Source organism: Microcaecilia unicolor, chromosome 2 (genome assembly GCF_901765095.1).
Source record: "Microcaecilia unicolor chromosome 2, aMicUni1.1, whole genome shotgun sequence".
Classification (NCBI taxonomy): domain Eukaryota; kingdom Metazoa; phylum Chordata; class Amphibia; order Gymnophiona; family Siphonopidae; genus Microcaecilia; species Microcaecilia unicolor.
The window spans coordinates 400,463,709-400,476,595 of record NC_044032.1 but is presented as its reverse complement, the minus strand read 5'-3'; the positions used below and the strand labels follow the sequence as shown (position 1 = coordinate 400,476,595).

General features: G+C 41.7%; 1 protein-coding gene across 1 annotated transcript in view; it reads right to left on the bottom strand.

Moving 5' to 3' along the window:
- Nucleotides 1–12,887, bottom strand: part of ADAMTS3 (ADAM metallopeptidase with thrombospondin type 1 motif 3) — a 346,529-nt gene that overhangs the window by 74,888 nt on the left and 258,754 nt on the right. Inside the window, exons 11-13 of the mRNA XM_030190629.1 lie at nt 12,249–12,362; nt 8,323–8,468; nt 5,302–5,477 (exon numbers count right to left, since the gene is read on the bottom strand). Of these exons, the coding sequence (XP_030046489.1) occupies nt 5,302–5,477; nt 8,323–8,468; nt 12,249–12,362 (436 nt within the window). The remainder of the gene's footprint in view (nt 1–5,301; nt 5,478–8,322; nt 8,469–12,248; nt 12,363–12,887) is intronic.

Genomic DNA, 12,887 nt, shown 5'->3' with positions numbered 1-12,887 from the left:
GGTGGGTCCCCTGGGAGACAGTGATCATAGCATGATCAAGTTTGAGCTACTATCTGAGGCTTATGAACATCAACATGTATACGCTGGAAGAGAGATGGGAGAGAGGAGATTTGATAGAGATGTTTAAATACCTCAGTGGCATCAATGTACAGGAGGTAAGCCTTTGTCAAATGAAAGAAAACTGAGAGGGCAAAGGAAGAAGTTAAGAGGAAATACGCTTAGGAGGAATCTACAAAAATACTCCTTCATGGAAAGGGTGGTAGATGCACGGAATGGCCTCCCAGTGGAGGTCATGGAGACCAAGACTGTGTCAGAATTTAAGAACGTGTGGGACAATTATCTGGGATCCCTTAGGAAAAGGAGGAGTTAGGGCAGACCATTTGGCCCTTATCTGATGTCATGTTTCTATGAACCCACAAAGGAAATCTACTGTAGCTGCATTTAATTTTCAAAAAAGCGACTATAATAATGTAACCTATGGTTAAAAATATATATTTCTTTTACCTGGGGAGGGCTCAGGGAGTTGGGGCAGGCATCCAGAGTGCCTGTGGGTGGCGGTCACGATCCCGCCACAGTTGCACTCGTTCCGAACTGCTCTGGGGTCAGAGAGAGCCGGCATTGGCATTTGGGAAAGCCCCTGGTGGTGCTGGGCCTTGATGTGCCCGAAGAATTGCTGCAGGAGCAAGCGCATCATTGATGACATCACTCATGCATGCGCAGTTGCTCTAACAGTCCCAATGGCTCAGGAGGTATTGTGGAGCCTGAGAAACGCTGTACCACCAATGTTTAATGTAATTTTAAGTAGGGAACATATGTTTTGACCCATAGAAGAGTCTGTTTTATATAAAACTAGTAAAAAAGGCCCGTTTCTGACACAAATGAAACGGGCGCTAGCAAGGTTTTCCTCAGAGTCTGTATGTTTGGGAGAGTGTATGTGAGAGTGTATGTGAGAGTGACTGTGTGAGAGTCAGAGTGAAAGTGTGAGTGTGTGTGTGTGAGAGAGAGAGTGAGTCTGGGTGTGAGTGTGTTTGTGAGAGAGTGTGTGTGTGAGAATGAGAGTGTGTGCAAGTGTGTATGTGAGACACAGTGTGAGAGAGAGTGTGTGTGTGTGCGAGAGAGAGAGTGTGTGTGAGACACAGATTCTCTGTGAGAGTGAGTGTATGAGACCAAGCGAGTGTGTGAGTGACTGTGTGGCACATAGAGAGTGAATGTGATACAGTGTGAGACAGAGTGTGTGAGAGTGAGAGTCAGAAAGACATTGTATATGAGAGAGAGAGTGTGAGCCTTGCCCTCCCAATCCATGCCCATCTGTCCCCTGCCCCCTCCATTCATCCTTTTCCAGCAATTCCCCTCTCTCCCTGAGCCCTGCCCTCCCAATCCATGCCCATCCATGCTCCTCTGTCACCTGCCCCCTCCATTCATCCCTATCCAGCAATTCCCCTCTCTCCCTGAGCCCTGCCCTGCAATCCATATCCATCCATGCCCATCTGTCCCCTCCATTCAATCCTATCCAGCAATTCCCCTCTCTCCCTGAGCCCTGCCCTCCTAATCCATGCCCATCCATGCTCCTGTCACCTGCCCCCTCCATTCATCCCTATCCAGCAATTCCCCTCTCTCCCTGAGCCCTGTCCTGCAATCCATATCCATCCATGTCCATCTGTCCCCTCCATTCATCCCTATCCAGCAATTCCCCTCTCTCCCTGAGCCCTGCCCTCCCAATCCATGCCCATCCATGCTCCTCTGTCCCCTGCCCCCTCCATTCATCCCTTTCCAGCAATTCCCCTCTCTCCCTGAGCCCTGCCCTCCCAATCCATGCCCATCCATGCTCCTCTGTCCCCTGCCCCCTCCATTCATCCCTTTCCAGCAATTCCCCTCTCTCCCTGAGCCCTGCCATCCCAATTCATGCCCATCCATGCTCCTCTGTCCCCTGCCCCCTCCATTCATCCTTTTCCAGCAATTCCCCTCTCTCCCTTCCATGACCCCCCCTCGCATCCATGCTCCTCTCTCTCCCATGTATCAGCCTGGCTCGCCCTCTTCCCCCCCTTCGCATCCATGCCCCCCCCTTCGCATCCATGCTGTCGTTTCTCCCCTGCCCTCCCGCTCCCATTGTTCAACTTTACTGCCCACCCTCTTCTCTCCCCCCAACATCCTTTTTTTTTTTTCTTTTTAAATTTACCTCGGTGGCAGTTCTGGCAGCGCAGCGTCAGGGAAGGAGGCGGCGCTCCCGACGTCTAGCCTTCCCTTCGCTGTGTTCCGCCTTCTTCTGACGTCATCCTTGACGTCAGAAGAAGGCGGAACACAGCGAAGGGAAGGCTAGAGACGTCGGGAGCGCCGCCTCCTTCCCTGACGCTGCGCTTTGTTTGTTTTTTTTTCCGCCCTCGACGTCATGACGTTTGACGCGAGGGCGGGGCAGAGACGGCTGGCAGCCTGGCTGGCTTCACACCATGAATCCACGAACCCTACAGGGAGTGTTTGAGTGACTTCAGAACGTTGTCTTCAGAACGTTCATGGTGCGTTTTATTAGATTAGATTGAATTGTGTCACGATCCGCGCTATTGTGCAATCACACATGTGCAAATGGCGCATTTTGAAGAGTTTTGCCCCTAAGGCTACTGGGAAGTAAGGGGGACTATAAAAAGCCCATATATGACACAGAAACGGCGAAATTTCGGGCGCATGTGCTGTGAGTTCTAAGGAGACTTTCAAGAACACCTCACTAAAATACATATCTAAAGAATTTCTAAAGTGTCTAAAAAGTTTTTAAATAAAGAATTAAGGTGTAGGGAGTTTATAAATAGGTGCTATGATGTAATTTGAGCTCTGTTTGAATATAGATGAATGTAACTGTAGAGAGTTCTATTTGGCAGTTCCTGTGGTGTATAAAGATGCAGATTTTTTATTTTTACATTATACTGCTTAAAGCATGGCTGTAAGGTGTTCTGAGTGATTAAAGTTTTAAAACAAGGGTTTTAAATAGTGAAATTATAATGATTTTGAAAGGTTAGGAGCTGTGCAGAGATCTGTGCAGGCAGGCTATGTCCATAGAATCTTATGGCATGAATCTGATTGGCTGCCCTGCTGACTGTAAGAGCCTGTTTTTAAGGGGAAGTTTAGAACTTCTGGGAGAAGACAGTTGGACTGGAAAGAAGAAACGTGTTGAGTGATTGTTGTCTGTGTGACTGATGTGAGGAAATTTAGCTAAAAGTAAAGTTATTTAGAGAAAAGAGTTAAGGAAAGTGGATGTGCGCTTAAGAAAAATGTTTAGTAGGAAGATTTAATACTTTCCTTGAAATTTTAAGATTATCCTCTCAGACATTGAGAGTAAACGTTTGAATAAATTGAGAATTTAATAAGAATACTTATAATTTCCTCAGAAATTAAAGACTGGGTATAAATCCATTATTTCTGAGGAATTGTAGAAAGTCTGTGGAAATTGTCACTTGGCATCTATAAAGTTAATATAGATTTATTTATAAATTCTTTGAAGAAAATTTGATTCCTGTTTAAAGCACTTCAGACATGTAGAAGAAATTTAATTTAAAGTACAGAAAGTGATGTTTCTAACTTTCTTTGAATTCACTTTAGAGACAGTGATAGTTAAAGTGGTCTCAAATAAATATAACAAAATATATATTTTCAGGAAAATGTTATTTCCAGTTGTGGATATTGGAATTTACTGGTAAAGTTTAGTGAGAAGTGAATGAGGTGAGAGTGAAAGCTGACTGGGAAGAATAAATTCTCTTAAGAACTCAAGTCCAACAGAAGATGACTAGATTAAGATAGGGACTTTAAGTAAAAGACAGTATAGGAAAAATAGTTGAGACTGATATTTATTTTATTTTTGAAAGTAAGATTTTATACAGTACAGGAATCCAGATCCTGACAGGGAACATAAAGTTAATTCACACACATAGTTAAGAAGATAGTTTTCTTCCTTTTATTTTATGTAAGGATAGGTTTAGGTACAGAAGATCACATCTAGAAGAAGGCCGGCCCCAACATTGAAAAGAAATTGAGAAGTTTGAAGTCAGATAAGTTAAATTCTACAGTGCACACATAAGCAACACATTACAAGACTGAAAGAAATACACTGAAAAAGCAAAAGTGACTTATGTGAGAAGAAGACTCTAAGAACAAACAAATAAAATACTTACCTAAAAGGAAATTATTTAAGATACCTGTAAAAGTTTAGAACTAAAGTTTAATTCTTTAGTCATGAGAGATATTACAAAGAACCAGAGAAGAAATTCTTAAAGTCATTATTATTCATGCCTATGAGTAAGGTTTTCTGTGATAAATGGTAACACTTCTGAGTTATAAGTAAAACCTTTATTTGAATAAATCTTAATTAAATGAAAGATCAAGCTGTGTTAAGAAAGATGTAATTAAAATAAGAAGTTTGTGAAATTGAAACACAGTTTATGTACAAATTCAGTAGAATTTACATAAGTTTAACGGGAGGTTACTTTTCAATCCTTTATATCAAACGTTATTTACTGAAATGTGGAATGGGCAGGTTGTGGGTGTTTCAAAAAACTATACGCACTATTATGGAATACAGCTGATCAGCGCAGGTATTTAGGCCTGGTTTTAGGTGGCCTAAATGGGTATGCCTAAATTTTAGACGCAAGAATGTCACATGAGTATATTCTATAAAGTACGCCTAACTTTAGTTTATAGAATCAAGGTAAGCGCATGGTTTCTCGGTACCGATTTTTAAGGCGCCATTTACAGAATTTGGCCCATTGTCTACATTGTTGCAATAACTGCAGGTACTTCGTATCCGTGGATTTTGCAGCAAATTTCAAACTGAAAGTACACATATACTTTCACTTTTAAACGTAGTTACAGGGAATGTCCCTGTAGGTACCTTTACTAAAACAACGCATATAACCTTATCTGTTTAGGCAGAGTCACTGACTATGTGGTCCTAAATGTACATAACCCAGGGCTGCTTTTTTTTCTATGATCCTGTTATTGTGGATATCCTGAAAATCTTACTGGCTTGGTGTGTCCTGAGGACTGGGTTGAGAACCCCTGTGTTTTCCTTCTTTGGATAATATTGGACTTCAAATTCCTGACACCTTTTCATCTGCTACAGATAAGTTTTGAAATTCTTGTCCAGGCGAAATGTATTCATTGGCCAGCACAAAATTTTACTACCTGTCAGAGTTCTACATCTTCAGACTGATACATGGCAAAAACAAGCAATCCCCTCCCCCTTAGTCTACAGCTATTGATCCGATATGCAATGTATCAATGAGGCAGACTCACTATTTTCCTAGCAAACTAGTTTCTTACCATTGCGATGTTCATAAGGTAGCCAGTGGTGTTTGGCCTTTTGGTACTCGAACTGCGAATTGCGTTGTTGACACTGCTGAGCTCTGAAATCTTCGAAGTGCTTTGTACACTCCTCAGTGTTACAGAGCTGATACTCAAAACTAAGACCTGAACAGTCCTGGCCTCCATTGATTGGCCTAAAATACAAAAAAAAAAACAAATCAAACTGAGTTTTTCAATCTCTATATCTATATGTTATATCTAAGACTGGAATGTTAGAAGCATAGCCTGAGATATAAATCTGAGGTTAACAGAGAAAGTGAAAGGACAATTCTATAAATTGTGCTAAGATGTAGGCATTACAATGGCTTGCACTAATTCTGTAAAGGTTTCTGGCCATGCCTGAGCAATTATAGAATGCTAGCGCTAGAACAAAGCCATTTTGGCATGCTGAAAGTTAGGTGCACCAACTTATCGATGTAAGTTGGCACACCTAAGAGCACCATGCAAAACGTACAACTGACAGTATTCTATATGTTGCATGCATCACTTGGTGACCTGCTCATGATATGCCCATACTCCACCCACATGTATGCCCCCCTTGCAGTTGAGAACTAAGGTCTGATATTCAGCCGGCGACAGTCAGCATTAAACCCAGAAATTCAATGTTGGGCCAAGTCCAGGCTCTGACATTGAATCTCCAGGTACAGGGATCCAGCTAAAACATAGCCGGTTAAGTGTGATATTTGGAACTTAATTGGTTATGAAGAACCACATAAAGTTACCACTGAATTTTATGTGGTCCTACTTATGCAGTTATTTTAACCAACCAAGTGCCAAATAGGGCTGTACTGAATATTCGTATTTCATTCGCCCCTGAATAGTGCCCTAAATACGTTATTCGTATTTGGCCGAATAGTGATTTAAATTCGAATGTAAATAATCTGGGGCTCTCCTATGGTAAATCCACCTGAAAAAAACACTTGATCTCTGATTTCACGTTGCTTTTTTATTATTTGTTATGTTAAAGCTCAATGCCCATTGGTATTCAGTATTCAAGTAGGCATAACGCAGTTTACAAAATAGAAAAAGAACAATGTACTACATACATACAGTGTAAAAATATACAAGCATAAAATCTAAATATTAAAAATCCTTACAATAAAAAAAAAAAGGTTGAAAGAAAGTTATACAATGAGAGAAAAGACCTGGGTAAATAAAAAAGTTTTCAGTGCTGGGGGGGGGGGGGGGGGCTGGAAGTCTGGGGAGACCCTGAGCTAGAGGCCTGGGAGCATTGCTCTCGGGCCGAAGGAACAGCGCTGCTTGCGAGCCACCTCACAAGCAGCATTATCCCTCTAAAGCAGGATTCAGCAACCTGTGGTACTGGGATCCCGCAGGTTGCTGAATCCCAGGGGAAATCAACGGGCAGTAAGAGGTGAACTATTAGCACACCTTGATGAATCCCCCACTAAGTGGAGAATTTGGATATGTGCTCTCCCGGAGACTGGCTATAGCTACTGGAAGATGTGAGTGGCAGGGACCGACAAAGTCTGGGTGTCTGTGCATGAGAGCGTTTACAGTGTCAAGGTAAGCAGCACAGTTTTTAGATTGTTCTCAGCACTGTGCGTGTGTGTGATACATATTTGGGAACTCACTTTATATACTCACAACTCCACTTGGGTGCCTCTGGAGTTCGTAAGATATATCATGTGTAGGTAACCTACCCAGGTGTGCACAGAAATTCTTTGTGATGAAGCCTGTGGCACCCAAAATGATGAGAAATACGAGTACTTCTGTATCTTTCTGTCACATTTTCTTGGCCTTGGATTGCATTTCATGGTAATTAAGGATGTTCTCTCTCTCCACATGATTTACAGAGTAATTGCTTGGGACTGACACCTCTATGATTAATTCCATCCTGGTGTTTTTCTCTTTCATCACTACATCTGGTTCTATGACCAGTTTTCGTGCACCCAGCTTTTTATCTGTCAGGATGGGATGTCCCAGGGGTTTCAGTAGGGGGAAGTTGTTGTTTTTCTTTTGAGATATTAAGGTGTCCTTTCCCCCCATTGTTATGTTTCTTAGAGCAAAATAAACCAAACATCAATACCCAGTGTACCTGAATGTAATTCACCTTGAGTTACTACTGAAAAAGATGTGAGCAAAATCCAAACAAATAAATAAATGAAACAAAAGAAATGGAATTTTAAAAAAGTTGTTACTATACACCTCTCTACTGAGGGTGGAAGTTACTAAGCTGAAATAAAATATCACATTTTACTGCAACTCCCAGAGTAAATGAATAATGCAATTTCTGATCAACTTCATAAGGTGTGTTATTCTTCTCCCTGGTGGATGTGAAAATCATTTGCAGATGGCATGGAGAGCATAGGTTGTCTCCACCTTCCGCATTCTTGAAGCATCTGTTGAAGTGGTCCTTCTGCTTAAGTTTTGGAGGAGCCCTTTTACTAACCTGCATAAGTGTCTACATGCGCCAAAATGGAGTTACCACCTGGCTACCACGTGGCTCTTGCGGTAATTTAATTTTTGGCGCGTGTCGGATACACGCGTCCAAAAGATAATTTTTATTTTCAGATGCATGTATTGGGCATGCGCCAAGTGGCATTTGACGTGCATAGGTCATTACCGCCCAGTTACCACGTGAGACTTTACTGCTAGGTCAATGGCTGGCGGTAAGGTCTCAGACCCAAATTGGACGCGCGGCAATTTTCATTTTGTCGCACGTCCATTTTCAGCAAAAATTTTAAAAAGGCATTTTTTTTACAGGTGCACTGAAAAATGATTCTCTGCATTCCCAAAACACGTGTCTACAGTACCACAGGCCATTTTTCAGCGTGCCTTTGTAAAAGGGCCCTGCAGTGTTTCAAAACATTAAGATCATTGGCCTAATATTTTTATAATAGTAAACATTTTTCTGTTATTCATCTAGTCGAGGCCCAAACTTCAAGGGGAGAATCCACCTGACAGACACTGACAGGGAGAGAAAAATAGGCAAAGAACCAATCATATCTGCAGACTTACATTGGATTGTTGCACTGACGTGTTCTGAAACGAACCCCTGTACCACAGGTCCGGGAACAGGAGCCAAACTTAGTCCATGATCCCCAGCTACCATCTTGTTTCAGCTGGTTAGTATTCTTCCACATACAGTGACCTTTATAGCACCACTGAGGAGGAAAAGACAATAGCAATTAATTATAGTGGATTTCCAGCAGCAGTCATATATTAATTCAGCAAACACTAATTCTATCAGAATGGTCTCCGTGCATCACTAGTAACAAGGCAGCTCATACACAGTTTGTATCCTTCATTTTCAGACAACTTAATTTTAGTTAGGGTTTTCGCATGCCAGTTATGGAATGCTCTTCTATCCTGCTACCACTGCTACAGAGACTCTCCTTCCTCCTGCAATCACGTGCTTACCTCATGCCGCTCATGCTTTGTAACAAGGACTTTTAAGTAACTTATAACTTTTGATTTAAACCTGTTGCCTGACTTTAAGCACAGATTCTCTGTAATATCCTTAAAACTACCTCTTGCAATATTATTTACATGATTTTATATTAAATAAACCTTTTCTAAAACTAAATAGATGGTCTTTTGTGTCCTGGGTACATGCTTTTAAATCTTGCAGCGCAGGATATTGCATTTCAACAGAGATAATATTTAATTCATTGCAATTGTGAATCTTGTTGCCTTATAGGGCAACTGGTGGAGAATTATTCAATATATATATATATATCTTAAAACTAATATTAGCTAGTGCTCTGGAGCAATATCCCCAAGTATAAATTATTTCTTGTTACAAGCTGGATAATTACATAGAAAGTTTCAGACATAGGGTTAAATCACAACTTTCCAACAAACAAAAGAGAATTCTGTACAATCTTACCTCACCAGAAAGAGCGGCCATAAGAACTCTACAAACTAACGAACGCATTATCATCAAACCCGCAGACAAAGGAGGTGCAGTGGTAATTATGGACACACAAAAATACATTGAAGAGGGGCACAGACAGCTCTCAGACAATAAATGCTACAGGAAACTAAGTGAGGACCCCACACAGGATTATACAAAACAGCTAAAAGACCTTATCAGAACATTCCCTACACAAGCGCAGTCTCATCTGAAGAAACTCATACCAAACCAGCCTTCTGTGGGCACATTCTACATGCTACCAAAAATCCATAAACCTGGAAACCCTGGCAGACCAATCATATCAGGTATTGGCACACTCACGGAGGAAATATCTGGATTCATACAGGGAATTCTGAAACCTCTCGTACACAAAACTAAAAGCTTCATACAAGACACCACAGACTTTCTGAATAAATTGAAAAATATCAAGCAATTACCACCAAACACCCTTCTGGTCACAATGGATGTAGAATCACTATACAGCAACATTCCACATGCGGATGGCATAGCTGCATGTGGGAGACTCCTAAAAAGATCCACACTGGACCATCAATACTCACCAGAACTGTTACAAAATTAATCAAATTTATTTTAACTCACAACTACTTCCGCTTTAACAATGATATCTATCTACAAATAATGGGCACTGCAATGGGCACAAGGACAGCACCCCAATATGCCAACCTTTTTATGGCTGAGCTGGAAGAGACATTTCTGAATACATACCAGACCAAACCTCTAAAATACTACCGGTACATCGATGACATTTTAATGATTTGGACAGAGGGGGAAGAAACTCTGAAACAATTTTACTATTCCTTCAATACATACCATCCTACAATCAGATTCAAAATGGACTACTCCCCAGAAAAAGTCAATTTTTTGGACACCACAGTCTCAATCAGTGATGGCTGTATATAAACATCTATATACAAGAAACCCACAGACAGATGCAGCTACCTCCACAACTCCAGCTTCCACCTTTCACATACAAAAAGATCCATTATTTACAGCCAAGCCACAAGATACCACCGTATCTGCTCGGACCCAGGGGATAGAGACAGACACCTTGAAACCCTGACTGCATCCTTCAAACAGAAAGGCTACAACCCCAAAATAATCTCCAAGAATATTGCGTCCTCCCTCAAAACACCCAGGGAAAATCTGCTACAGTACAAAGAAAAAAATGCCACAGACAGAATTCCCCTTGTAGTGACATACAACCCAGAGCTGGAGAAACTGAGGAAAATCATAAGAGACCTACAGTCCCTACTCCAGGAAGATGAATTACTGAAAGAGATATTCCCATCCCCACCAGTGCTAGCCTTCCGACAGCTACCAAACTTAAAACACAAGCTGATGAGAAGTAAACTCCCAACACAGACTGAAAAAGAAAAGGGCACGTTTCCCTGTAACATATCCAGCTGCAAGCTATGCCAAAACATTTCACAGGACCCCACAGTCTTTCACAAGGGAAAAATATTCAACATAAAGGAATCTTTTACATGCTTATCTTCCAATGTGGTATATATCATTCAGTGTAAAAAATGTAACAAAGGATGCTATATTGGAGAAACAGTACCACACTACTTTATCTTAAACTAAAAATAAAATTATTTTTGTTACCTTTGTTATCTGGCTATTTACTTTTTTCAATTGTGTTGGTCCTTGTCTTCTCTTAACTCTCTTGTCAGGATTTCCTGTCTGTTTGTCATTTTTCTCTCCTCCTTTTCCTTTTAGTTTTCCTCAATTTTTTTCTGCCTCTGTCCAGATGTAATTCTTTCTTACTATCCAATCTTTAATTTATTTATTTTACTGTGTCTACCTACATCTTGCCACTTCTTTCCTTCACCCTGGCTCTCCTATTTCACTTCCTCTTATTCCCTAGTCTCTCGCTAAATCTATCCTTTCCTCCCCTCCCCTATCCAGCATCTGCCTTCTCTATCCCCCTTCCATCTAGCATCAGCCCTCTTTCTCTGCTCCCTTCCATCCGGTGTCTGCCTCTTTCTCTCCTACTTCCATCTAGCGCCTGCCCTCTTTCTCTTCCCCTTGCATCCAGCACCTGTCCTCTTCCATCCAGTACCTTCCCTCTTTCTCTCCTCTCTTCTATCCAGCGTTGCCCCTGTCTCCTCCCTGCTTCTTTCCAGCTGCTCTCTCTCTCTCTCTCTCCTCCGCCGCACTTCCATCCAGCATCTGCCCCTCTCCTTACTTCCATCCAACAGTGTCCCTCTCTCCTCTTTACTTGCATCCAGCCTCTGCCCTCTCTCCTCCCCATTTCCATCCAGACTCTGCCCCCTCATAATCCAGCGTCTCACCTTTCCAATTTAATCTAGCATCTGCCTCCTTTCCCCCACCCTGCCACTGTTGCTCCTTCCCTAAACTAGCAGCAGCAGGAGTAGCAGCATCAAAACAAAATCACGGAACTGCACTGTGTAAACCTGTAGCTGCTGGCTCTGCCCCGGTGCAAGAAATGATGTTGGAGGGGGCGGGACTGGCAACCACTGGTTTACACAGTGTGGCCCCACGATGGCTATATTTTGTTTTGATGCTGCTGCCAGTCTGAAAAAATAGCAGCAGCAGCAGCAGGAGGTAAGTGGGACAGATTCTGGTGTGCCTGCTGAGCAGTAGACCCAAATTGCTGTATGGCTGCTGAAGAGAAGTTGCCTGGCCGTGTAGCCACGCAACTTAAAGGGAACAGTGCCTGTAGCTTGTGTGAGGGAGGGGTGAGAGGGAAACAGGGCACATACTTTTGAAAATGCCAACTTTGCATTAAATATTTTGCCCCACAATCTAAACAGACTTAAGGGAATACCGCTTTTTAACCCAACTCAATCATATTTTTAGCAAGACAGAAGAGGGTAATTTTCAGTCAAGATATTTTACAGGAGCAAATGACATGGCTAAAAGCAGTATTTGTTAAGTTCATGATTTCTTCTTGTTCCTCCCCTTCATCATTTTCTTTCATAAACATAACCTGGAAGACATCACAAGAAAACGCAGAACAGAATAAAAATCATGTGATACTCACTTTTCCGGGGGCACATTCTGTTCCATCAAGTGGAGGACCTTTTTTAGTCTTACAGAAGTACGGGTTGTCAGGATGACTGCACCACAACTGTTTACAGGGGTCAAATGTCCGGAACTGAAACAATTGAATGTTAAAGCATATGTCATGTCTGACTTGTTAGTAAGGTACACACCAAAATGTATTTCAATTAATTATATGTTCACCAAAATTTTCATTTCACAAGAAGAAGGACCAAACATTTCTTTTATCTATGTTAAAATTCAAGGGCAGTACAGTCTGAAAATTGCCTACCCCAATGATTCCCAAACCTGCCTGGGAGAACCCCAGCTAGTCAGGTTTTCAGGATATTCCCAATCAATATTCATGAGATTGATTTGCATACACTGCCTCCTTGGTATGCAAATCTATCTCATGCATATTCATTGTGAATATCCTAAAATTCTGACTGCTTGTGGTTCCCTCAGGACAGGTTTGGGAACTCCCTAGCCTACCATGTAAATCATATACACAAGGGTCAATAGCACATGTAGGAACAACAGGTGTGATAAAAGTTGGGATTAGGTTAGTGCAGACAACAACATGAGTATTTTTGCATTTTAAAAACTACTTGTGCTGCTCATTAGGGAAAAAAGTTCATAT